The sequence below is a fragment of the Bos mutus genome, chromosome 22 (assembly GCF_027580195.1).
Source record: "Bos mutus isolate GX-2022 chromosome 22, NWIPB_WYAK_1.1, whole genome shotgun sequence".
Classification (NCBI taxonomy): Eukaryota; Metazoa; Chordata; class Mammalia; order Artiodactyla; family Bovidae; genus Bos; species Bos mutus.
In genome coordinates this window covers 50,244,835-50,271,332 of record NC_091638.1, presented here as the reverse complement: position 1 = coordinate 50,271,332, position 26,498 = coordinate 50,244,835, and the positions used below count along the sequence as shown (strand labels likewise).

The 26,498-nt window shown below is 57.4% G+C and overlaps 1 protein-coding gene and 1 non-coding gene across 2 annotated transcripts; one reads left to right on the top strand and one right to left on the bottom strand.

Moving 5' to 3' along the window:
• Window positions 1-282: 282 nt before the first annotated feature.
• On the top strand, window positions 283-15,045 carry SLC38A3 (solute carrier family 38 member 3). Its single transcript, XM_005892113.3, has 16 exons — window positions 283-368; window positions 8,014-8,170; window positions 8,270-8,351; window positions 8,503-8,618; window positions 9,202-9,275; window positions 9,357-9,449; window positions 9,533-9,614; window positions 10,670-10,752; window positions 10,839-10,897; window positions 11,067-11,231; window positions 11,327-11,406; window positions 11,670-11,770; window positions 12,006-12,130; window positions 12,227-12,371; window positions 13,465-13,568; window positions 13,658-15,045. The coding sequence occupies exons 2-16, from the start codon at window positions 8,070-8,072 to the stop codon at window positions 13,760-13,762; spliced, it is 1,515 nt and encodes a 504-aa protein (XP_005892175.2). The 5' UTR covers window positions 283-368; window positions 8,014-8,069; the 3' UTR covers window positions 13,763-15,045.
• A 6,137-nt stretch (window positions 15,046-21,182) lies between these two features.
• On the bottom strand, window positions 21,183-21,254 carry TRNAE-UUC (transfer RNA glutamic acid (anticodon UUC)). The gene has a single exon. It is a non-coding gene; the product is annotated as a tRNA-Glu (tRNA).
• Window positions 21,255-26,498: the final 5,244 nt, after the last annotated feature.

Sequence of the window (26,498 nt, the reverse complement as noted above, 5' to 3'; positions counted from 1 at the left end):
TGGCTGAAAAGCCCCTTCTGGCTCAAGGGAAGTGAGGGCAGAGCACTTCAGGGGTTAAGGGGGCACTCGGAGACCTTAGAGAGAATCTGTCCTGGACGAAAGCATTCTCCCAACAAGACTCCCCTGAGCCCCTTCCGGAGCAGCTGCTGTCCTACCTAAGGGCTTCCCCTTTGCTCCAGGCCTGCCGAGGGCCCCCGCCTCTCTCCCGACCGGCCCCTCCTCCCGCGGGCCGCCCAGGATTGGAGGGCCGGGGGCGGGCCGGGGGCGGGGCTGGGCGCCCTTCATCCCGCGCCGCCGAGCTCCGCCGTGGGCAGAGCGGACAGCACCGACTCGAGCGGAGCACCGCGCGTCCCCTCCCGCGAGGCCAGGTACCGCTGGGGGCGCCGACCCCCTCCTAGGGGCACCGGGCGGGCGGAACCCTACTGTCCACTTTCGCGTCCGGATCTGGACTCCGGGCAGGTCCCCTCACCCGCCCTGGCTCCGGGCAGGCGCCCCAGCCTCCGGGAAACCAAAGCCCGGAGAGCTGCAGGCTCTGGGGACCCGCCAGCTCCCAGCTTGAGCTGGTGTCCCGCGAGGGGCACCTCGTCGTCCCGGGGCCTCTCGCAGGGCCGGCGGGGTCGGCGGTACCCTGAGCCAGGGTCACGGGACGCCTTGTCAGGGGCTGGGGTGGCGCGCCGTGGGCTTGCAGAGGCACGGCCCACGGGGACGGGCTCGAGAGGGTCCCAGAGGGGGGCCTAAGAGGGCCCGGGAGCAGGCCCTGGAGCGCTGCCCCGTCGGGCGCCCTGACAAGCAAATCGGCCTGGCTGGCAAGGCGGGCGTCAGGGTATATTTATCCTGCTGCCTTAGGCAGGGGCTTGAGGGCAGATCCGGCCAGGCTTCCTGAGGGGCTACGGGACACACGTTGGTCCCAGAGGCCATGCCATTTGCAGCCACGCCAGCGGGCACGGCGGGCACTGGGCGAGTGTGGCTCCCCGGACTGAAGGCGGGGCTTGGTCTGCGCTCCTCCCCGCCACGCGCACTGGGACCGAGGTGTGAGAGCTGGCAGCGGGCGCAGGGGCGGAGGGGAAGGACTGGGACTAGGTTCGCAGGAGCCCGCCCTAGCCCAACTGGCCCCTTCGATTGGCCACAGCAAGTGCGTGCGTTTGTTTACACCCGGTGGAGAGTCCAGGGAGGGGCTTATGGGAAGTCACCCTCTCCACCCGCCTCCCCACCCCCACCACAGTCACCTGAGCCTTGAGTCCAGGTATATGCTCCGGGACAGGTCTGAGGGGGACTACGTGAAAGCTCTTCGCACCGTAGGGGACACCTCGACCCAGGCCCATCCTTCCTTCAGCCTGCCAGTCCTGTCCTTCCTTCCACGACTGCCTTGGGCCTCTGGCTGGCCCTGAAAGAAGCCCTTCGTCTTTAATGCACAGTCTGGCATGGGGGCTCACTTCCTTCTGGAAGGGAAGCAAATCCCTCAGAGGTTCTCAGTCCAGAGCATAGAAAGCTGGTGGGATCCAAAGACAGGTCCACTTTGAGAAGGGGAGGCTCTGCACAATCATGGAAGGCTTCCTGTAGGAAGAGCCAAAGGTGGGGAAAATCAGGGGTAGATGAGGCCAGACCTGGCACATCTCCAAGAGGCCTGGAATACTTGTAATCAGGAAGGAGAATCTCTGGCTCCTTGAGGTTGAGCTGTATGTCTCGGAACTTTATTCTGCCTGGGCTCATAGAGCCCTATCCTCACTGGCTTTTCAATCCACCTTTGGTTCAGTACTGGTTCTGTGGGACCATGTCACAGACACCCCCCATGAGGCTCCAAGTGGCAAGATCTTGAGAGCTGGTTGCTCCTGTCCCAGTGCAGGCTCCCTAGCAAGTAGCCTTGGTGGTTGTTGTTTAGTTGCTAAGTCATGTCTGACTCTTTTGAAACCCCATGGACTGTAGCCTGCTTGGCTCCTCCGTCCATGGGATTTCCCAGGCAAGAATACTGGAGTGGGTTGCCATACCCTTCTCCAGGGGATCTTCCTGACCCTGGGATTGAACCCGCATCTCCTGTGTTGACAGGCAGATTCTTTACCACTGAGCCACCAGGGAAACCCAAGTAGCCTTGGAGCCCTGGAGAGATGGAGAAATTGAAGTGCAATAGGACAGACCAGGTGGTTTATGGTGCTTGGGTTGGGGCAGGGAAAGTTTTTGGAGCTGAACTGAGCGCACCCTGAAAGTCTGGGCTGGGTAGGGGGCAGGCACTCAGTTTGAGGCGGGAACCGTTTTAGGGGAATGGTTGGCTGCAAGAAATGTACAGTTGTGGCATCTGTGCACACAGAAAGCTGGGGTGGGTTTGCAGCCTGTACCCTACTAGGTGAGGGGTGCTGCAGGGGGATGTTCTCAGGCAGACATGGCTGGGGAACCAGATGCCACCTGGAGCAGGTGAGATGGCCTGGAGGCTTGCCAAAGACTTTGAACCCATTTCGTTCATTTCATATTTACTGAGTGCCTACTGTGTGCCCCCTGCACACTGTCAGGTGGGTGGAGGGCTGGACTTTGACTCTGGATAAGAAGACTGATGCAGGGTGGGGGCTCTTTAGAGGACCAGGCAGGGTTACTGGGGGCCAAAGGGAAGGACCAGCTGCAGGGCAGGAGGGGCTTTCCGGCCTGTGGCCTGGGGTGGCTTGGATTTGAATTTCCGCTCTGCGGGCCACGTCCTGTACACAGCCTCTCAGCCAGCACGTCTACACACGTGCGTGGCTGCTGAGGATGGGGTCATTCCAACTGACGGTTCTCTCTTGTAGCTTTCCTATTGTGCGGGTACACAAGCCGTGGGTGCTGGACTTGGGGGTTCTGAGTTTTCTAGCTCGTCCTGGCCTGTGGCCCCATCCTCTGAATGTCTCCACCTGGCTAATGAGGGCATAACCTGCCCTCATAAGAATCCAGAGATGCTGTGGCGTCCCACTGGACCTACTGCCCCTCATCTGGGCCTCTGGCACCGTCCACTTCTTGCTCCTTCTGGGGCACTCTGTCTGGTAATTCCGGCTCTCTGTCTGTTTCTACATCTAGCTATCTCTAACTGATTGGCCACCTCTGTCAATCCGTCTCTCACTTGTCTGGTTGTCTGTCTTCCTGTCTGAATGCCTACACATCTGTCTCTCTGTGTATTTTTTTCTTTTTGTATCCCTCTGTGTGTATGTATGTGTGTGTGTTAGTCGCTCAGTCATGTCTGACTCTTTTGTGACCCCATGGACAGTAGCCCACCAGGCTCTTCGGTCTATGGAATTCTCCAGGTAAGAATACTGGGTGGGTAGCCATTCCCTTCTCCAGGGCATCTTTCTGACCCGGGAGTCGAACTCAGGTCTCCTGCATTGCAGGCAGATTCTCTGCCATCTGAGCCACCAGGGACGCCCTTGTGTCCCTCTGGGTCCATCTGTGTTTCTTATCTCCCCCGCCTCTGTCTGTCTCTTGGTCTGGATCTGTTTGCATGAGCACAGATATCATGTGTGCGTGTGTTTTCTCCCTCTCTCTTCCCTTCCTCCAACTCTCTCTGCTTCTTCCTGACATTGGATGGTGCCTCTCCTCCAGGCTGATCTTGTCTTGTCTTTTGCCGCCCACCCCTCCCCATCAGGGTCTCCAATGAGTCCTGAGCTGCCCCAGGCCCCGGCTCCAGCTTTCTCTGGGGCCAGAAATCCGGCTGTCCAAATATTTGGCCGCCTCCAGGGGATTCCGGGTCAGCAGGGAGGAGGATGGGCTGGCTGGCTCGGGGTCTCCCCTGCCTCTTGGGGGGCCGCAGGCACGTGATGTCCTGTCCTTTGCTTCAGCTGAGCCTCGGGCTGCACGTCCTTCTCAGCAGGCTGGCAGTGGGGGGAAGGGGGCTGCTGCTGGCCCTGGCTGAGTCTTGAGCCAAGAGATTCTGACCACAGCTTCCACTGGGTTGGGGGGCAACCTGAGCAAGGAGGGTTCAGGGTTAGGCAAGAGGGGAGGCCTAGGTGACTGGGGATAGGCCCAAGGGTAAGCATCTGTTAAGTGTTTAGAAAGTGTACCCTGTCACAGGGAAGTCCACCTTCCGGCCCCAGCAGGGGCCCTCAGATCCTCCTAGGTGGTTCCGGATACCCAGACACGGAAGCACGGGGCCAAGGAGCTAGCGGGTGAGGGTTGGTGTGGCCAGCACATGGCTGTTCTGCACCACTTGCCTTCCCCTGGATGTGGCCCCTCCTGTCTGCCACCCCCTCAGTTCCAGCCGGGGGTTAGCCACACATTGGTCACTTACTCAGTGTTGTTGACAGTGAGGGAGTAGTAGATGGACGACTGGATCCGCTGAGGTCAAAACCTGGAGTTGTGCGTCTTGAGGAGGGGCAAAGTACTTTTTTTTTTTTAAGCATCCTCTCCTGTTCTAAACATCCTCCCACATGGCCTGTCCCTAGACCCCTGACCTCAGCAGTCGGCTTCGCACCAATCGCCGTGGCTGTGCCTTGAGAGCGTACAGTCCACACGTGTCCAGCAAACCCAGTTTCTCTGTTGACTAATGTCTGGTCTGAGGAGGTTGTTTTCCTTCTGAAGCCTGGAGAAGCAGGTGGACACTAGGCTGGGAGGGGCATCTCTCAGCCAATGAGGGAAGTTGTAAGAACCCATGAGCTAGAACTGGGGGCAGCCGTCACCCCTGAGCCCCCAGGGATGAGCACAGTGGAGCCTTAAGCCAGGCCCGCTGCCTCTGCCCTGAAATCTGAGCTGAGGTGGGGGCTGTCCAGGCTCAAGGAACCGGGGGGCCATGGCAGCCAGCCCCGTGGGTTCAGTGCCTCCACCAGCGCGTGCAGCCACAGGACTGAGGGAAGAAGGACAGTGTGGATTCTCCCTGTAGCTGAGCTGCAGACCCACTTGTGTCCCTGCGCATAGGGGAGGAAAACCGGGCTCAGAGCCCTGGTGACTCCCAGGACCTGGATGAGGGCAGAGAGACATGCTTCCCATAGCGGCTGACGCAAGCAGTGGCCCCACGGTGGCCTGGATTCCTGGATCTTGAAATCTTTAATTAGCCAAACTCAACGCCTGCCGAGGAGGTGTGCCTGACGAATTCTCACCCTGTGATGTCTGCGTGGGCGGACGTTACCTGCTGTGTGATCCCCTTGGCTTCTGGCCCCCGGCTCCCCTCTCCACCTCAGCCCTTATCTCCCAACAGAGCAAACAGGCCCCAGGGCAGTGGCCTGTACCATCGATTTACTGCTTGAACTCATGCTACACCCATGACGGCTGCCGTTCTGATGATCCGCTCAAGGCTGCCGTGATCTCCCCACCCAAGAGCCTGACCCCTCTCTGGGGGCCTGTGGTCTGCTCTAGGGGCAAAGTCCTCTGGGAGGCGCCTCACTCTGTCCCCACTTTTGGTCAAGCCTCACAGAACCCCCGGAGGGCAGGAGGACACTGAGGTCCCGAGTGAGGAATAGTTTGTCCATGATCCTACCGTGAGGCAGGGCCAGGTCAGGCCGCAGACCCAGAGTGTCCGCCCTGAGCTTTCCCTGCAGTGGCTCAGAATCTCCTGGCTGCTTTCCTCAGGCAGGGCTAACTCCTGAGTCTACCCAGATGTCTGAAGCAAAGAGGCCTGGGGACGTGGCAGGCCTGAGAGATGGGAACAGTCAAAAATGGGCTGCCAGCCTCAGGGAATGGTTCAGGGTCCACATGTCAGGCCAGTGCTATCTCTACCCTGCCTCCACCTCCAGCCCTTAGTCCTGCCTTAACTGAAATCCAGCCTCCTTGACCTCAACTTCAAGGCCCTGTCAGGCTTGTCTATGGCCACAGAACCTTCATACTATCCTCACAGCCTGCCTCGAGGCCTTTGCCCATCCGTGCTGTGCACGTTGCTTGAGCTGCTCTTTCCTGTTTCCACACCTTGAGGGCTCTTGCTGGAATTTCAGAACTGGCTCCCTCACCTCTTCCTCCAGGAAGCCTTCCTTGATGCCTCTCTCTCTCTCCTTTTTTGAATCCCAGCACTATGTGGCTCCGTTACAGCAGGAGCCATCGGGTAGGGGATGGGGGGTGGGGAGTTTGTCCCTTCCAGACTGGAAGCCACTTGAGGAAGGGTATTCTGTGTCCTCTCTGGGATCTCAGGCCAGCCTGTGACCTCAGGTCCTGCCGAGGGGTTGGGGAACCTGAATCGAGGGCCTCGGGCACCTTGGCCATGACCGTGCCAGGCGCTATGGTCTCCCTGGAGGCAGTGCTTGGCTGCTAGGGAAGAATATTAAGGCAGAGAAGAGTGTTTTGTCCAATCTGCTGACTCAGCACACCCTGAGGGCCTGTCCCAGCCTGCCCAAGGCAGGAGGCCCGGCAAGGGTAACCCCAGCTGAGAGCCGGGGGGCACTCTGGAGTGACTCTGGAGATCAGGTGTGGGTGTCCTTGGAGGGGTGCTCTCAGTGAGGCTCAGGGCAGGGGCATGAAGAGGACAGGCCGACCTGGGGGACTCTGGTCCAGGGGAAGAGGGCATGAGAAGAGATCTCAAATTGTCATGGTCCTATGTGGACAGGCTGGAGGAGAGAAAGATACAGCTGCCAGCATCAGAGGAAGGAGAGCCAGGGTAAGTGGTCCAAGAGTGCCAGGTATGGGGTCTTCAGGACTGAGGTACCTAGGATGGGAACTCTGCTTTGGGGCTGCGTGGGCAATCACAAAGAGGTCCTTTGGGCAACTCCATGTGGTTGCTGCCCCAAGGACACCAGGGCCTGTGGCCTGAGGCTTGAGTCCTGAGCTTAGCCTCCCCTCCCCACCCCAGCCCTGAATGCTGAGTCTGAGACCCCTGGTACTCTAGCTTTAAGAACGCACTTGACACCATCAGGATCTGGGGGATTTGGAGCGGGATGCCGGGTTCCCAGGCAGAGGGACTAGTCAAGACTAGGCTCTGGCTGACCTGCCTGGCAGTGCTGCAGCCTCCCTGGTCTCTGCCCTGGCCTTCTGTCTGGCCTTCAGGATGTCCTTAGAGATGCTTGGGGGCACTATGCCCAGGTACCTTCTAGACATGGGGTAGGTGGCTCCCAGCCCCAGTGATGGGAGAGGAGCCAGTAAGTTGTCTGGGCAACGGGCAGAGTTGGGCAGGGGGAGGAGGGGATCCCTTTGAGGTCCAGCAGAGCACAGGGAAGAGAAGACTGATCCAGTGGTCCAGGCCCATCTACAGCTGGCCAAGGCCCTGAGTTCCTGACCTGGGGCTCCAGGAGGTGGGGAGTCTGCTCAAAGGGTGGGCACCTCAGGGTGGGGGCTTCCCCAGCAGGGGAGGAGAGGCTTGAAAGAACATGGCCCTGAGGCCAGGGCTGTGTGGAGGGTGAGGTCTGTGTGGCCCAGAAAACTGGGCTCTGGGGGCTCCCATTTCCTGGAAGGCCACGAGGGCATTTTGTAGCCGAGCGGGCAGGGCCCAGGTGTCCAGCCACCCAGCACCGCCTCAGGCCTCCTGACTCCGGGGGGGGTAGTCTCTGCGCCTGCCGTTCCCAGCGCCAGCTCTCAGCCCACAGAGGACCTTTTGTTCTGGCTGCCAGCAAGGCCCGCCGGGCGGCTGGGAACAGAGCCCACAGCCCTCGCCCTGTCCCGAGGCCTCCAGCCGTCGGGCAGTGCCATTCTAGGTTGGCTAGGAGGCCCCTGGCACATAGGGCACAGGAAACCGTCTCCGGGTATTAGTGTCATGGCGGGGGAGTCAGTCTAGGGCCCACCCCTAGAGAGGGGCCTGGAGGCCTGGGACTCAGCACCCTCGGGCTGTGGCAAGTCAGGTCCTGCAGCTGACCCTTACTTCACAGATGGTGAAAGCAAGACCCCCAAAAGATGTGCCTGGGCCGCTACGTCTATGCGGCAGTGGGGGGAGGGTGAAGTGCTGGGTACTGGCTGAGGTGTCCCCTCAGGGTGGCCTGGAGGGCTCAGGGGTGCGAGCTCTGCCCCGCAATGGCAGCTTCCAGGGACACAGCAGGCAGACGCGAGCGAGTCTGTCCTCTGTGAACTGGGAGGTGTGCTAGAGAGCAGCCTTCCCGTGGGAGTCTGGGCCGCGAGCCCAAGGAGCGGGGATAACCAGGACTCTCTGCTGTGTAGACGTCCGACAGCGTCAGCGTGCGGGCTGGTGTTCCTGTGGCGGTGGTCCCAGAGCCATGGAGGCACCTCTGCAGACGGAGATGGTGGAGTTGGTGCCCAATGGCAAGCACTTGGAGGGTCTCCTCCCAGTCGCCACCCCCACAGCTGGCGGCCAGAGGTGAGCGCCGGACCCCATCGTGGCACATGGCAGGGCAGGGTTGGTGGGGTGCGGGCAAGAGTCTAGAGCTGAGCTGCGTGCCCTGACCTGTGCCTGCAGGGTCGAGGGGCCTGGACGGAGCTGTGTTGAGGGCGAAGGCTTCCTACCAAAAAGCCCCAGCAAGGAGCCACACTTCACCGACGTGAGCAGGGGTTGCAGTTAAGGGCTCAGGGGCATGGGAGCAGTGATGAGGTGCGCCGGGAGGCCGAGGGACAGTGAGGGAGGGAACATTGGCTTGCCCTCTGCACCTCACTGACTCACCCCACCCTCCCGTCTCACTCTGGTGCCTGCAGTTCGAGGGGAAGACGTCATTCGGGATGTCTGTGTTCAACCTCAGCAACGCCATCATGGGCAGTGGCATCCTGGGGCTCGCCTATGCCATGGCCAACACGGGCATCATCCTTTTCCTGTGAGTGTTCTCAGCAAACCTTCTAAAGACAGGAGCCCCAAACAGGCCACCAACCCTGACCTCCCAGGACCTGTCAGTTTCCTATCCCAAGACCCAGGCTGCAGTGGGTGGGCACTTATACTCACCCCAAACCATAGCTGGAAAAAAAAAAAAAACAGCCCCGGCCAGACAAATATACCTCATTTCCTGGTAAACCTGCTGAGATCATGACATGGGGCCAGCCAAACAGGCCTGAGTCTGTCCTACCACATTTAACACGTGATGGATGAATCCAGTGGCCAGGCCGTATGTGGGTATACGTGTCCTTACCTGGGAGTTCTGCCCTGCAGCCTAAATGGAAAATATGTTTGTTCCGAGATATCAGTGAGAGGTGGTGCTCAGAGGGTCTCTTTTGAGTCCTGACCACCCTGGGTCAACCTGGGTGGTGTTCGCCACCCCTGGGGACTGTCAAGTTTGCATCCACATATGTTGGGGGTCCAGACACCTGGGTTGCGGACCCCGAACATTCAGCCCCTCCCCAGAGCTCATCATCCCCTGCTTGCCAGGGGAGCCCTAGTAGTCTCTTTTTATCCACCTTCCCCAGGTTCCTGTTGACAGCCGTCGCCTTGCTGTCCAGCTACTCCATTCATCTGCTACTCAAGTCCTCAGGGATCGTGGGTGAGCCCCAAATTTGCCTGTAGCAGGGAGGAGTGGGCTGGGGAGAGCTCTTCTGACTGTCCTGGTTCCCTGCCCCCACAGGCATCCGTGCCTATGAGCAGCTGGGCTACCGCGCCTTTGGGACCCCAGGAAAGCTGGCGGCTGCCCTGGCCATCACACTGCAGAACATCGGAGGTGAAGCTGATGGACGGGGCGACAGTGGGCAGTGCGCAGGCTGAAAGCTAGCGGGTTTGGCTGACCTGCCCTTCTCCCCACAGCCATGTCCAGCTACCTGTACATCATCAAGTCCGAGCTGCCCCTTGTCATACAGACCTTCCTGAACCTGGAGGATTGGACCTCGTGAGCCCCAGGGTGGGGCGGGGCTGGGTGAGGGTGGGAGGCTCTGGGCTACCCCTCCTTGCCTACCACCACTAGCAGAGCTCAGGCTGGACTAGTGGGAGAGACAAGCCAGGGTGGAGTGGGGGACAGAGAGCTGCTAGAAAAGCTAACATTCACCTCGGGGAACCTTCCCAGGAGAGCCATGTGGGGCTGGGAGGTGGGGTGAGGCTGAGCAAGCTGGCCCCGCCTAGCCCTGGACCCAGCCATGAGCACGGAGGACCTGAGAACCTCGGGCTTAGCTCTAAGCTCCTGCTATTCCTGACCATGGCTTGGGTGTTAGCTTCCCCCCACCTCGCCCCAACCAAGAAATTAAGCCCACAGTGTCCCAGTTGCCTATCATCAGTTTAGCCAGTACTGATGGCATAGCCATGTTTTGTGGGTAAGAACAGAGAAGAAAGCCAGGCCCTGCCCTTGGAAACACAGCCCCAGCAGGCAGAGGGGCCGTGTGGCTGTGAGCGGCTCCAGGTGGAAACAAACAGCCAGGATTCGGTGCCCAGGCCCTGGGGGCCTCTCCTGCGGAGTTGGCCTTTGGACTTGCCCTGGAAGGAGGGTCTCTTTCCTCATCCCTATGCCCACTGTCTATTGAGGGTGTGGGCCAGATGACGTAGGATGAAGGTCCTGGTCCTGGGGCCACCACAAGGAGCTCAGGTGGTTGGCAAGTCCCTGAGACCCCCATGGAAAATGCCTCACCACCTCCCCAGACCCAGGTTTTTTTATCCCACCCACTTAGGGCTACTTCCTGGGCAGGCTGGACCCAGATCTGTGCGCCCTGGGAAAAACAGCCACAGTGACTGTAATCGTGATGGTTACCAAGCGGGAGCTGCGTGTGCTAGTCCTCACCCTGCCCCGGAGAATGCTGGGAGTGGGCCCATTTTGCAGATGGGGAAAGGGAGACTCGGAGGTGGGGGACGAGTCTTCTTCAGAGGTCGCTGCGTGGTGTCACTCAGTGGTGACCCCGACTGAGGGCAAGGCAGCCACGCCACTGTAACCTCGGCTCCCCACTTCCGCCCCTGCAGGGACTGGTACACGAATGGGAACTACCTGGTGATCCTGGTCTCCGTCGTCGTCATTCTGCCCCTAGCCCTGATGCGGCAACTCGGTGAGTGTGGCAGCGCCAGGGCCTGGGGCCTGGGGCAGGCATGGGAGGGCCCCTCCGACTCACATGCCCACTCCCCCACCTCACAGGCTACCTGGGCTACTCCAGCGGCTTCTCCCTCAGCTGCATGATGTTCTTCCTAATTGCAGTGAGTCACCCTCCACCCGGGGAGGGGGCAGGTCTTTCTGGGCAGCCTGGGTCAGAAGGACAGCTCCACGCATCCTGATCTGCACGTGGCTTCACAGTGACTTCCCAGGACCCCTGCCTGGCCCTGATGCCCTCTTCCTCTCCCTGCGCCCTCTCCACCACCCACCTAGGTCATCTACAAAAAGTTCCACGTGCCCTGCCCGCTGTCCCCCAATGCGACCAACGTGACAAGCAACATCAGCCTCGTGGAGATCGACAAAGACGAGGCAGGGCTGCAGGCCAAGACGGAGGCCGGGGCCTTCTGCACCCCAAGTTACTTCACGCTAAACACTCAGGTTGCAGCAGGCCAGGGGAGGGGCAGCAGGCCTGGGAAGAGTGTGGGACTGGTGAGGGGGTGGCCTGTCCTGACACAGAATCTGTGTTTCTTCAGACGGCATACACCATCCCCATCATGGCTTTTGCCTTTGTCTGCCACCCTGAGGTGCTGCCCATCTACACGGAGCTCAAGGAGTAGGTATCCATGTATGGGAGATGGGGAGGTGCTTCTTCTTCCTGGAGTGAACGGAGGTGGTCCTAAGCGGGGAGGAATGTCAGGAGCCAAGTTATTTTATCCAAGGTCTCTGTGGCTGCCAGAGGGGTGACCGGGGGTGAGAAGGAGGCTCCCTGAGCTACCAGATGGTGAGGGTGTATTGCCAGAGAGAGCCCCCAGGACACCCGGGGGTTTCCCAGTATTGCCCAGCTCGGCACCAGTCCCCTCCCCTGCTGCCCCGTAGCCCCTCCAAGAGGAAGATGCAGCGGATCTCCAACCTCTCCATCGCCGTCATGTATGTCATGTACTTCCTGGCTGCCCTCTTCGGCTACCTCACCTTCTACGGTATGGCTGGACCATGGGGGGCAGAGGCAGAGGCCAGGCTGGGGGGCAAGGGGCTGGCCAGCGGCCACAGCACCCTGCGTACTATAGGCGCTCATTAGGTCTGTGATGCCTGTCTGTGCCCTGCGGCTGTGGAGGTGAGTCGGTTGCCACTCCCCACAGTGTCAGGGTCAACCCAGGCTCAGAGCCCAGCCCCCTCCCTGGACCTCCTGCTGACCACCCTCCCTGCCTGCCACAGACGGGGTAGAGTCGGAGCTGCTGCACACCTACAGCAAGGTGGACCCGTTTGACGTGCTGATCCTGTGCGTGCGCGTGGCTGTGCTGACGGCAGTCACACTCACAGTGCCCATCGTTCTGTTCCCGGTGAGCCAATGTGCACGTGGCCAGGCCCACGGCGGGGTGGCGGGGGTGGACCGAGGCGGTTGACAGATTGATGACTCTCCCCGCCCCGCTTCCCAGGTACGCCGCGCCCTCCAGCAGATTCTGTTTCCCAACCGAGAGTTCAGCTGGCTGCGGCACGTGCTCATTGCCGTTGTCCTGCTCACGTGTATCAACCTGCTGGTCATCTTTGCCCCCAACATCCTGGGCATCTTCGGGGTCATCGGTAAGGGGTCTGGCCCTCCTGTGAATGGAGGCAGGGTGCTGCCCCAGGCAACTTCCTCTCTGCAAACCCTGGCAGATTCCTGAGCTCATCATACCCTACATTTAAGAGATGGCTGCCTGCCATGTGCACAGACAGCTTGGCCTCCCATCTGAGATTTGTTCTTCAGGGTCTCTTAATCCATTTTGAGGGCTCAGAACCACCGGGTCAGTTACCCTTGCTGGTGGTGTTGGGGGATGGGGTGGAGCTCAGGGGTCAAGGGGCCTCCACAAAGGATCTCATCAGGCCTTTTCCCCACCCCACATATAAGGAAGTGTACAGTGATTAAGGGAGAGCCATATAGCTATCAAGCGGAGAGCCTTGATTCAGCCCCAGGATAATGGAACTATAGATTTGGGCTTCTGTCCAACTGTCCCAGTTGGAGCTCTGAGTGGGAAGATCAAACAATTCTGACATCTTTGGGGTGACTCAACTCAGGAGGCTGACTCTTCAACTCTGCAAGGGCCAACACACTGACCTGGGGACTGAGTAGCATTTATATCATAGACAAGACTCTTGGTTCTATATGTCTGAAATCTGGCTCAAAATGAATTAAGCATAAAGTAATGCATGGGCTCAGCTAATTGAAATGCCTTCAGGAATAGCTGTATCCAGCAGCCCAATATCCTCAAAGCTTTGTCTCTATCTCTTGGCTTGTCTTTTTGCTATCTTTCACTGACAGAGTCTTCAGATACCAAAAGCCCTAGCCTTCTATCCTGGTGGATGGAGAAAAAGGGGAGGGGCTGATGGACTTTCCAGAATCAGGCAGAGTTCTCAAGTGGAGTTTCAAGTTGAGACTCCCTCATCAAGGAATGTTTGATCTCATTAAAGTGTCCCACCCTGAACTTTAGTCAGTAGGTGGAAGTGAACCAACAGTCGTGATCTTCGGTCGCTCAGTCATGTCCGACTCTTTGCGAACCCATGGACTGCAGCACGCCAGGCTTCCCTGTCCTTCACTGTCTCCCAGAGTTTGCTCAAGGTCGTGTCCACTGAGTCAGTGATGCCATCCAACTATCTCATCCTCTGTGAGCAGCCAACAGTGGCCATGTCTTTGCAGGTGCCACGTCTGCCCCGTGCCTCATCTTCATCTTCCCAGCTATTTTCTACTTTCGCATCATACCCACTGAGAAGGAACCTGCAAGGTCTACCCCCAAAATCCTGGTGCGAAGGGCCTGGAGGTCGGTGGGCTGGTGTGAGGCTGAGGGGGTCTGCCCTGACCTCAGGCCTGACCCTGACTTCTGACCCCACAGGCCCTTTGTTTTGCTGCACTTGGCATCTTGCTGATGACCATGAGCCTGAGCTTCATCATCATGGACTGGGTCTCCGGCACCAGTCGGCACGGAGGGAGCCACTAGGATGACCCCCGCATCTCCTCTGTCTCCTCGTCCTCCTGCCCAGACTCCTCAGTCCCTGCTCCCACCTAGTGGCCAGTCGGCAGGGGGGAGGACAAAGGCGTGCTGGGCACTGGCATCTGGCCCTGCCCAGTTTGTTAGCGCCAGGACCAAGGCCCTCGGGCCACTACCCCACTGAGCTCCTGGGCTGCCGGGGCTTCCTGAGCTGGGAGCAGGGTGGGGCTGGACCCCTGCTCCCTTCCTGTTGCCTCAGATCCCACCCAAGCCCCTTATCCTCTTTGCACAGGTGCATAGACTGAGGCCCAGCGGCTGCCCCCTCAGGTCCCACAGCCTGTAGAGGGCGCGCAGAGCTGAATCAGCCTGCAGTCACCCCCCACCTTGCTGCCGGGCCATGGTCTGCACCCTGGGGCCTCATCTCCCTCAGCCCACTTGCCTTTCCTCCTTCTGTCCCTGAGGCCCCTTTCAGGCACTGGGGCTCAGGCCCTTGGATAATCTAGTTCTCTTTGCCCGTCCCCCCCCTCCAGGAGCAGACAGCCCCCTGGCCCCTGCAACCCCCGCGCTGGCCTCACCCTATCCCTGAGGCCAGAACTTGGTTTTCAATTGAGGTGGGCGTGGGCACCCCCAAGGGACCTCTTCTCTGGCCCTTTGCCAGTCCTGGGGAGGCTGGGACTCCCCCCCACCCCAACCCCAGGCCACAGTTCACATTCCACTGCTGGGAGAAGAAAGAGGCTGGGGCCCAGAGTGTCTCTGCCCCTGGGAGCCAAAGACCCTAGGGGCCAGTCTGGGGCAGGGGTGGAGAAGCTGGCAGCCCCCTTTTATAAATATATACATAAGACCAGCTGTGCTTTATATTCTTGATCTCCAGGGTGCCTGGGTTCCTGGAAGGTGGGTGGGAGCTGGGACACGGATGCTGATGGAAGGCCACCCTGCCTGTTTCCCTGGGATGAGTGTGGGACAGGGTGAGTCCCCTACCCCACCCCGTCCCCCTGCCTCCCAAACCAAGCAGCAGCATGCTGAGACCCAGTGCTGGGCCTGGGCCAGGCTTAGCACAGACCTGCTTTCTCACGCGGTGAGGTGGGGAGGAATTAATGAGGCCCCAGGAAATGGGACAGAGAGAGGCCTCCGGAAGGAGGCAACGTGAGGCGCATCCTCAGCAGCTTCAGGGAGGGTCTGAGCTGGGGGCAGCTGAGCCCTGCAGAAGCCCCGCAGAAGGCCCCCTACCCTCCCTGGCTGCCATGTCAACCCTCTGTCAATGGCTTGCGTCTGGAGACAAAAGTCCTGGGATCCTGGGCCCTGTCTGGATCTTTTATTACTAGTAAAACCTGCTGCGAATAAAGGTGGGTTAGCAAGTGCCTGTATGTGGGGCCTGAATTCTGAGAGGGGGAGTCCAAGGCAGGGCAAGAGTTCCAGGGATGCAGTGGCCCCGGGTGCCCCAGCCCGGAACAGAGGGCCGGCTGGGAAGCTGCCTGTTGCCTGAATCAGCTGGGACCCAGCAGGATGGAGCTGCCCAGGCCTTGGCATCAAACCCTCATTAGGAAAGACCCCGTACCCGGCTAGGCGGCCGGGGAAAGGGGCAGCAGGAAAAATCCAGTTTGAACTGGCAAGGCAGCTGCCAGGCTGAGAAACCCCTGAAGAAAGAACTTCCTCAAGTCGGTAGCTGCTAGGCCCATGGCAGTGCCAGCTGATCAGAGGGGGGCTTCCTGAGTCTGGTTCTCATCAGTCCCGGGCACCTGACTCCAGCCTGGGGACTCACCCAGGAGCCCCGTGGCCCCAGGAAAAAACTGGACACTGGCCTAGAGGTGGCTGCAGCCCAGAGTGCCCCCAGTGAGCAGGGCTACCCTCTGCATGGAAATGTCTGGCTTCTTCCTTGTCTGCTGGGGCCATGGCCCTGCCCGAGACCCTGGGCTCCTGGGGAGTAGGAGGCAATAAAGGCCAGGGTCCATCCTGCTGACAGACCCTGGGAGTCTTGTCTCATACTGCTTCCATCCAAAGAAGGTTGCAGGCCAGAGCAGCCACAGGACCGCCTGGAATCCCTTAAGAACCCCAGGTCTGGCTCCAGGCCACTCAGATCAGTAGCTCCACCCAGCCCTCCCACCCACCACCCTTACACACCCACCCACATATACACATATGGGGTGGACCAAGGACTCTGGCCCATTGGAGGCCATCTCTGCCTGCCCAGCAAGGTCTCCTCCAGACTGATGGGTGGGCAGTGGCTCCAGGGGGAAGGGGGCAGGCACTATGGCTACTACGCTATGTCCAAAAGTCGGGTGCCCACAAGATGGATTGCAAATGAGAACCTCTTTAGCCCTGGCTGTCAAGTTCTAAGCCGTTCAGCCTCTGTGAGGATGGGTCTGCTGGCCCTTGGCCATCACTAAGCACTTTCGTGTGTTTGGAAGAATTTCTCAGGACATTTTTCTTCTTTCTTGCTTTTCAGAATTGCTCTGAAAAAAAATTGTTTTTAATCTGAAATGTTAACAAATTAGCAGGAATTCCCTGGCGGCCCAGTGGTTAGGACTCCATGCTCTCACTGCTGAGGACCCGGGTTCAATTCGTGGTCCTTGGTCGGGGAACTAAGATTCCACAAGCCATGAAGCATGGCCAAAAAAAAATTAGAGCAGCACAAAGGTCATCTAAATTTCTTTCCACCGCTTTCTTTATGACTGCTTGCAGCAGGAAAACAAGATGATATAGACCAGGAAAAAGGGCCAAAGCATGGGCCTTGGTCTCCCTGACCAGCAGCTGCCTCTGCCTGCACCCTTCTTGCTTGTGTGCACATGCACAGATGCACCTAACAACTGAAAAAGAATCCACTGTTCATTCATTCGACAAGTATTTGTTAAGATTCCCTATGTGCCAGGCACTCTTCCAGCACCTGTACATACAGCAATGAACAAAGTGAAGACCCCTGCCTTTCTTGAACTTATATTCTAGGTGGGGGATTAGATTCAGACCAGAAACATGAAACATAATCAGTTAAGTTATATCATTTGTAAAAAGATTATCAGTAGTACAGGGAGTAAAGATGGCGTGGTAAGGGCAATGAAGAACAAGGGTTGGGGAACTTCCCTGGCAGTCCAGTGGTTAAGATTCCACACTCCCAATGCTCCCTGACACAGGTTCAATCCCTGGTTGGGGAACTAAGATCATGAATATTATGCAGTGTGGCCAAAAAAAAAAGGTTAGGAGACGGATCAGGTGGGCCTCACTGAGAAAGGCACCTTTGATCAGAGATTGGAGAGGGAGGAAGCCATGCAGATGTCTGCAGGGAACATTCTAGCTAGGAGGATCAGCCAGTGCAAAGCCCTGAGGCAGAATGTGCCTGGCATGGGAGAGGGGCAGCCAGGAAGCCATGGAGACTAACGCTGAGTGAGGTTAAGGGGAGCAGAAGAGACAGTGGTGGCTACGGAGGGGATGTTGTGGGACCTTGTCAGCCACCTTCGGATTTTTCTCTAGAAAAGGTGAAAACCAAGGCCAGGTCCTGAACAGAGGAGGGGGCAGGATCTGACTCAGTAGCAGCTCTAAGTTTTAAATGGATTATTCTGGCTGCTGCATTGAGACTAGACTCTGGGGTGAGGGCAGGGAGCCAGAAGGGTGACAGTGACAAGGGCTGTTACAGATGTTCCAGACATGCATGTCAGGTGTCTCAGCCCAGGTAGGGGCACAGTTAGGGTGAGAAGCTGGGCATGTCCTGAAGGTCGAGATGGCAGGGTTCCCTGATGGCTTGGGTACGTGTGTATGAGGGGAAGGGCAGAGACAAGTCCAGGGCGACTCCAAGCTTCTACTGTATGTGCTGAGGGAGGCTAGAAGAACGGGAGTCTTGGGAGGGAGATCAGTTTTGCCCATGAAAAGTTTAAAACACTGACTGGACATCAAAGTGGAAATGCCATTTTTATGCTAAGGTGTGTGACTCAGGTTCAGTAGAGTGACCTGTACTGGAGCCTTGGCTCTGGGAGGCAAAGAGAGTGGATTGGTGCTTGAAGCCAGGGTTCTAGATGTGATGGGGACAGTTCGGGTTTGGAAGGAGGAGGGGAGCGGTAGGGACTGAGCCCTGGAACATTTCTCTGTCGGGAGGTAGGAGAGATGAGGTGAAACTGCAAAGAAGCTGGTGGGAGCAGCCAGGAGATGGGAGGAAACCCAGGAGAGTGCAGGCTCCAGAGAGACAGGCAAGCATCAGCTGCTGGTGGAGGTGAGGGTGGAGCACAGACCAGTGGGTCCAGCAACGTGCAGGTTACTAAGGACCTTACCCAGGGATTTTTTTGTGGAGGGAAAGGCAAGCCTTTCTGGAAAGCGTAGAGGAAGGAGAGGTAGGACCTGGAAATAACAACCGTAGACAATTTGTGTGAACTTAGAGGAGCAGGGCTGACAGACGTTTAAGGAAGACTGGGAAGAAGCAGCAGTTATTGAGAGTATGAGATGGGAAGAAGCTGGCAGGGTGGTGGGTTGGAGGCAATGGAAGGACTTCTGGGCCAGAGCCCTGGAAAACAGCACATGGAGATCGGACAGTGGCATCAGGGGGCATGCAGCGTGGCCAAGCCAAGCGCTGCTAACAAGGAGCATCCTGGGTCCAAGATGAAGCCAGGGACCTCGAGGAACAAATACATGTGCTTAGTTGCTCAATTGTGTCTGATTTTTGCGACCACCAGGCTCTTGTAGCCCACCAGGCTTCTCTGTCTATGGAATTTTCCAGGCAAGAATACTGAAGCAGGTTTGCCAGTTCCTACTCCAAGGGATCCTACTCCCGACCTGTGTATGAAACCCGTGTCTCTTGCATCTCCTGCATTGGCAGGTGGATTCTTCACCACTGGGCCACCTGGGAAGCCCCCACAAGGAGCATATGGAGGGACCCAGAAGACTCACTCAGGTCTCATCCTTGACTTCCTTTAAAGTCATCCAGCAACCGACTAACTTTCAAACATCCTTGCTGCTGCTCAGTCGCATCTGACTCTTTGCGACCCCATGGACTGCAGCCCGCCAGGCTCCCGTGTCCATGGGATTCTCCAGGCAAGAATACTGGAGCGGGTTGCCTTTTTTTTTTTTTAATCGTGGAACAGTAATAATAGACTGCATGCTACTTATAAAGAAAACGTAGCCCTGGGAAATATCGGAAAGAACAAACGGCTTTCAAAACTATACTAGGCTGCAAACCTACCCTGCCACCCGCAGCCGGACCTGGGACTGGATTAAGTTTAACCCCCAACATCCATCGACTCCCAACCCAGCATGTCCATACAAGGCGGCCTCTGCTGCCCCCTGGCGGTCAACGGCCAGAGTCTGGGCTGTGCGGTGACTCAGCCCATACATTACAGAATCTTGTGGTGGGGACGCTCAGCTGCAGCTGTTCAGGGAGCCCTGAGGTTCCAAGGCTGTCCAAGAAAAAATCCTGGCTGGCGCATGGGAAGGACGCAAGCAAGAAGGCTTCGGGCCGGCCAAGAGAGGGGTGGGGGCTTCATTCATTCAACACTGGGCATCTTGGGCAAGGAGTAGCTGCCACTCTCACGCTTGGCCAGGTCCTTAGGGAACCAGGCCTTGGTCCCTTTCCCCATGAGTTGCCTGACCTTGGAGGGGTTCCTGGCGCAGAGGAAGGGGCTGGAGTCCCAGACTCACCCTTAACCGTGTGTTCTGAGAGCCCCACCAAGCATCACCCAGTTCGTCTCCTTATCCTGTCCACATCTCTCCTGGGGTCAAGCTCATCAAGGCACCCGGAGCCCCCAAATCGCACCCGCACGCGGCCCCCGGCTTAGTTTACGGTATTGGCACTGAGTCACCCCAGCCGCGGGAAGCAGGGACATGCCCACCAGGATAATCAACCAAAATCAGCTTCTAATCTTTGCTCTGAACTTGGGAGATGGAGGTTAGAGAGCGTTCTAGAACGCAGGGGATGAGGAAGGCGGGACCAGAAGAAGCAAGGCACACGTGTCGTGGCACATTCTGTGGGTGGGCAGCTAAGGCTGGGGGCAGGCGGGGAGGGCTGGGGTCAGAGCTAGGTGAGGGCCTAGCGGCTCCACGGACGGCTCTGAGCAAGAAGACGCCGAATGGCTGCTGCCCTATGGAGGGAGAGCCTTGCTGGCCACCGAGTGGGCAGATATCGACAGAGACAGAGGTTCAGGGCTGGAGGCAGAACGAAACTGGAAGGCAGAACTGATGCTGGCGCGGGCGGCAGTCAGAAGACTAGAAGACCGCTCTAGGCCAGCCTCGTCTCCCGCGTTGCGCTAGAGACCCGCTAGAGGGCGCCGCTGTCCCGCGAAGCCGTGCTTGGTCTCTGGCACCGCCCAAACCCCGCACTCCCCCTCGAGAAGCCCCGGAAGGGGCGGGGCGGGGCGCTCCGGGGCCACTTCCGGCTTCAGCTTGCACCGGAGGCGTGGAAGTGGGGGCGGAGGGTGGCAGATGGGGTGCGCAGGGACCCAGAGGGATTTGGGTTCCGAAACTTGGGGAACGTTGTCAATAAGAGGGAGAGGGAAGTGTGCGAGGAAACCTTGGTGGGCCGAGGGCAGGCAGTGTTGCGGGGTCGGGGTGGGGAACAGCGTCAGGAGGCCAAAGCCGAGGGACGGCTCTGATCTGCAAGGCTGCACCCTTGGTAGCTCTTGGCCCCCACCTAAGCCTCCAGCCTTTTCCCTTGTGAAATACAATCCTGGAGCTCCTGGGAGGCTTGGCGCTGCCCAAGACCTGAGGGCAGGGCAAGGAAGGCTTTCCAGCAGTGGAGTAGAAAGGTGCTCAGAGCTGGGGAAGCAGCTAGAGGCGGCTGGGGAACACTTTCAGCAGATTTTCTTTAAATGTTGGAGCAATGTCCGTTTGGAGAAGAGGCCAAGCCTGTGGAGAGGACTAAAAGGGGACTAGTCAGCCCAAACCTGCTGGAGGAAACTAGCTCAGCCCAGTTATATGTGCCCTGGCCACCCCACCCCCCGCCCCACGTCCACAGCTACCCTCTCCTAGAGGATGTGGAACAACCCTGTCTCCATAGGTTTCACTCCATTACCCTCATCTCCTGCACCACATGGTGGCCACCCCATGCCTTCTTTCCTACGTTCTCTCTTGTCCACAGCAGCCAGAAAGAACTTCATTTTTAAAAATAATTTTATTTGTTTTTGTCTGTGCTGGGTCTTCGTAGCTGCATGGGCTTCCTGTAGTTGCATTTTGCCAGCTTCTCAATAAGGTGGCTTCTCTTGTTGTAGAGCACAGGCTCAGTAGTCATGGCTCATGGGCTTAGTTGTCTCGCGGTATGTGGGATCTTCCTGGACCGAGGATCAAACCTGTATCCCCTGCACTGGCAGGCAGATTCTTTACCACTGAGCCACCAGAGAAGTCCCCCACGGGGAGCTTTAAAATAGCAGATCATGTCACCCATTCCGAAAAATCCTCCAATTGTTTTTGGGTTTTGTTTGTTTGTTTGTGTTTTAGGCTTGCACTGCTCGTGGGATCTTAGTTCCCTGACCAGGAATTGAACCTGGGCCCCAGCAGTGAAAGTACTACGTCCTAACCACTGGACAACCAGGGAATTCCCTAAAAACCTCCAATTGTTTTCATCACATTTGGAATGAAATTTGAACGTCTTCCTGCCCTGTGGCTCTGATAACCTGACCTGTCCTTACTCTCTGCTGGCACTAGCCCACAGCTGGGCCTGTGTTGGCCCAGAGCATCTCAGAAGTTTTTCTCCAACAGCCTGTAGCTATCCTCAACCAGGCTCGTTCCTCTAACTTTGTCTAGTTGGCTTCAGGGCAGCATTTGCTCCCTGCAGTTCTGCAGAGCAATGTCCCAGGCTCTCAGGGCCCAGTGACCAGCATCTCTCCCAGAACAGGTCCTGTTCCTCTTCCCCCTCTACTACTGGTCCATCTACAAGAAGCTCCTGAGCCTTGGTGGCTCGGCCTGGGAGGCATCTCACAGGCTGCTTGCCGTTGCATCACCTTCATTAGGGCTGTTTTTGATCCTTCATTAAATTAAATTCCAGGAAGCAGTGCTAATGAAGGCCCTAACGAGTCGCGGGAGAAGCTTCTAGCCCCAGCCTTTGGATAGCACTGACAGGGAAGGCAAGGCAACAAGGTGAGCAGAGGAGTGGCTCCTGGGGATAAGGCTGATTAACATTTCCCAGGCCCTCTTAAGGATCCTGGGTTTCTCAGGGGAGGTGACCTTTAGAGGCTGCGTAGGTGGCAGACACGGGCAAGTTGGACAAGAGCTCTTCAAGGATATGGAGGGGGTCTCAACTCAGTCCTGGACCCAGAGCCTTGAGGGCTCCCTGGATCCCCTGGACAGTTCTCCCCGAGTCATATCAGCAGCACCCTGTGAATGCCAAGATAAGTCAGATTTTCAGGGCCAGACATGAGTCACTGGCTTGGAGATGCTGGGATCTGCTGCAGGTTCATATACAGTCCTGCCTCAGCATCTCTTAGGCACTTGGGAACTCCCTGCTTGCACTTCACCTCACTGATGCCTCGTGGCTGCCCTCTCTCACACTACAGACCCTCTTGCTCTGGCCAGGCTGGCCTTTCGGTTCCAGGAACACCCAGGCCCTTCCTGCCCTGCCCCAATGTCTTTGCTGTCGCTCCTGCCTGTCTATCACCCTCTTTTTTAGCTTGTCACATGCTTGGTCCCTTCTCATCATTCAGAGTTCCCCTCCTTGGGAACAAATCACTGTTCCTCATACATACACTTCCCAGTGGCTCTCATGTCCCCTGCTGAGTTCCTCTGAAACCCTGGAGTTCATTTCTCTGTTGACATGTTTGGTGTGTGCTCCTAAAGGGCAGACTTCCAGCTGCCTCCTTCACCATTAGGTTCTTAGCACACAGTCGTTGAATGAATGACTCCTCCTCTGAGAGCCTCCTGCCCCTGGATCAGGTGGAATCCCCTAGCCTATCAAGCAACTTTTTGGCATGGAGTGCTGGGGGCCTGAGTTCTCCAGGCACCAAAGCCAGTTGAAGGAGGGGGACCCTGGACCCCAAGGCCTACCAGGCTTGGGATTGTTTCTCTGGGGGGAGGGAAGAGAAGCCTGGGAATGGAGGTTTGGAAGAAAGGGGCAGAGAGGACGAGGTGGCTGACTCCAAGCTCAGAAGTGCTCCTGGGCTCAGAAGCAGGAAAGAGGAAGTGCTGGGGGTGTACCAGGAGGTGGAGCCTGGCCAAGGGCTGCAGGGAGGGAACCAGCCCGGGCCACTGAGATCTACAGGCAGAAGTCGCTGAGACTCTGTATCTGTAAAGCTGCGATTTAATGGTACAGAGTCTTGCTGGCGACTCCCTGCCATCTGTGAGCCATGGAGGTGGGGTGGCCAGAATCCTGAACTCGGCATCCCTATGGGGTTCTGCCTGTTCCTGGACTCTGGGCTGGAGGCAGACACGCCTACCACGAAACTGCCTTTGGGGAAGTACTGGCAGCTTCCCCTTCCTGGAGCCCGTGGGCTGGTGTGTCACAGCCCACTAAGGGGGTCTCCATTCCTCACCCTGTTCAGCCTGGTACATGACAGGAACTCAGGACAGAAGAGCTGCTCTGTGGCCTGTGGTGAGCCCCAAGGCTGTCTTAGCTCTCCAAGGGAGCCAGTAGCTGGCCCTTCATTCCAGCTGGGGCGCTATCCTCATCTCTGCTGAATGTCATTTCACTGACCCTTACAGTCTAGTTCAGGGGGTGCTGGAGCAACGTGCAGTGCAGAGAGACAAGTTCTGGCTCCTCTGGTGCCCAGGAGGCCCCAGCTGGGCAACCATCCTCTGCCCCCAGAACAGTGTCTCATGAAAGGATAAAAGAACTGGGTTCCCAAGTGTGAAGGAAGCAGCATGCCTGTATGGCCCTCACTGGATGACCATGGATGGGTCCCGACCCCTTCTGGGTCTCAGTGACCTCAGCTGCAAAGCCAGATGTTTCTCTAGCTCTGACCCTCGATTTTCTCCCTACCTCTTTCTGAACCCCCCCTTCCCAGTCCCTGTTCCCTCTTCCTTCAGTGATCTCCCTCTAACACTGCCCACACCACCTCCACCAAGAAAGCTTCCCAACCTTCCTAGGTACCTTGAATTTCTCCCCTCTCTCCACAAACAGCTATGGCATATTTTTTTTATAGCAAGAGCAGGATTAATTGTTAACACTTCTCCCTGCTCCAGGGTGGGGGAACCCCTGGAAAGGGTGAATTAAAGTTTATGTGATTCATTCATTTTATTTAACAAAGATTTACCTACCAGCCCCAAGGATTAAGCTGTAAGGGGTCTGGAATCAGAGATCTGAATGAGGGGAGAGACTCACCACCAGGCATGGTAGGATCTGTGGGGGAGGGGAAGCCCCAGGACAATAGGAGTCAGAGATGCCCAGTTTACAGCCAGGGAATGAAAGATAGGGAGGAGGGAAATGGAGGAAGGGATAAAGGAGTACATGCAAGAGGGTGTGGAGAGCAAGGCAAGTCAGATGGCTGGAGTGCTAGGGTGTCACAGGTGGAGGGAGATGATGTGGGCCTTGGTGGTGGACAGCCCCTACAGGGCCTGGCAGAAATTACTATTATAGCAAGTCACCCATACTGAGGGCGTTCCATGTACCATGCACATTCTGAACATTTCCCTACATTTCCTCCCTTAGCCCTGATCTCTGCCAGTACAATGGGTAGCTATGACTGTTAGGTCCATTTTACTGATAAAAAGACTTGAGACCCAAGGAGTTTCTGGTACTTGTCCAGAGTCATACGCCGCCAGCCAGTTTGCAGACCGCTGCTCGGAGGGTCCTTGCTGTCAGCCACCACTGTTGGGCCTCTGCCCCTGCATGGTCCAAAGCAATGTGCATGGGGTTTATCCTCAGGGTACTGGGGAGCCACAGAAGGTTTGTGTGCAAGACGGTGATGTGGCTTCTTTGAGCAGGGTTCCCTTGACTGCCATGTGGAGGAAACTGGAGAGCCAGGGAGAAAGCTGGAGGCCTAGAATAAAGGACAATGGGGCCATATTTGAGTGGGAGTTAAGGAGGAAAGGAAGGGAAGAAACTGACAGGATGTAGGGATGCAGAGGAAGGATCATGGCTCTGGCTGGTCACAAGGCCACAAGGTGGAAAGCCCAGGAATAGGGATTATTGGGGGTACTCGAAATGACTGGGCTTCAGAGCAGTGGTGAACATGGGGCTGGTGATTCAGGGAGACGCTGGGCTGGAGATGGTGCTGTGGGGTTCTGAGCCCCAGGAGTGGTATGTGACAGGAGGAGCAAAGGGAGGCTTCTTTCCAGTAGCCCTGGGACCCTCATGGAGACGGGGAGGGAGCAGCCAGGAGCACTGGATGCAGGGGTCGCTGGACTCTAGGAAGAACACTTGAAAGGAGGGACTAACTGGTACAAATACCACAGGAACTGGCTTGGGGCGAGGGGGCCATGCCTCCCAGTGGCCCTGTCCTGCCTGGCCTCCATTGATTGGGGTCTGTGTCTGCCCACCTCTGGTGAGCCTGGCCTCCCAGGGGCTGACAGGTTCTCCTGTTGCCTGGCAACTGCAAGAGCTGTTGGCTGTTGCTAGGAGCAGGCTGGGGAGGCCTGAGGAGGGAGGATCAGCTCTCCAGTGAGGGGCGGGGCTGTTGGGGGAAGAGGCCCGCCTTGGAGCTGGGTTTGTAGCCTTTGTGGACAGGCTGTGTTCTCGACTGTGTGTACCCATGTTTACAACGTGTTCTGTGGATTTGAAGCATTTTGGAGGTTGAGCCTATGTATGGATGTATAGAGCGTATCTCAGAACGTCTGTGTCCCTGGGTGGGTATTGTGTGTTTTCAACAGGTTTGCTGCATGCTTGTAGCAGGGCCTGCCTGAGCTTTGATTCCAGGTAGGAGAGAGTCCTGGGGGAACCATTTGAGGATTTACAGGCCAATGCTTTCTCAACAGGAGAGCCATTCAAATAGGGACACACAGACATTCCAGGGAGAACGGACAGCTTGAAAACTGGTAGCGGAAACAAGATGTGTGTCAAGGTGGTAAGGAGGGAGTCTGTGCTAAACAGGGGACTGCGGGTGGCCAAGCATTGCTGGCCAGCTCACTTCCTGGCTTCGTGGACTTTCCTTGTCTTTGGACTGGGCCCTCCCCAGCTCAAGACACACAGGACACCTTCCTGGGTAACCCTTGGCAGACTTTTTAACGGTCCAATAGAGGTCAGGGCTGTGGGCTTCTTATGGAGAAGAGAGTCAGAAAGACTGAAATGTCCCGCTAGAAATGCTGCTGCCTGCCCCTCCTCCCCCAACACCTTTGTCCAGCCATGGGGTTGCAGCCACTGTCCAGTGATGACAGGCCATAAGATCATGGCCACTTATGTTTCCAGAAGTCTGGTGGCACCTTTTTCTCTTTCTCTTCCTTGTTCATGGTTGCTGGGTCCCAGGTTGGAGCCCAGAATGGCTCCCTGATGAATGGCTCCCTCCTAGAAGATCAGAGAAAGATAACTCTTGGATGGTTAGAGAAGTTACCCCCAACTGAGGGAGACAGCCTGGGCAAAGGCATTGAGGTGGCAATAGAATTTTTTCTTTTTTAACTTCAAAAGACAGAGGGGGGTCAAAACCGCTTTAAGACGAAGAAAGCAGTCCGGAGAGCCTCCGGGATTCTGTGGATCCCGAGACAAGTTTATTGGGTTCATTAACTTTAAGACACGCCTTCTCTGCTCCGCTCGCCCAACTCAGAGGACTGGTTCCTGCTCGGCCCCTGAGGTGCACCGGATCCCGGTCCTCAGGCTACGAGATCTGCCCGCCCCCGCCGTCGAGCAACGGGGCTCCAGGCGCTCCGCACCCAATCGGAGCCCGGGCCCGCCTGCAGCCCGCCCTCCGCCCAGTCC

Coding starts and splice junctions, on each gene's coding strand:
- SLC38A3 (XM_005892113.3), top strand. CDS start 8,070: ATGGAGGCACCTCTGCAGACGGAGATGGTGGAGTTGGTGCCCAATGGC. Junction 9,276..9,356: donor CAAGTCCTCAGGGATCGTGG/GTGAGCCCCAAA, acceptor CTGCCCCCACAG/GCATCCGTGCCTATGAGCAG. Junction 11,407..11,669: donor ATCTACACGGAGCTCAAGGA/GTAGGTATCCAT, acceptor GCTGCCCCGTAG/CCCCTCCAAGAGGAAGATGC.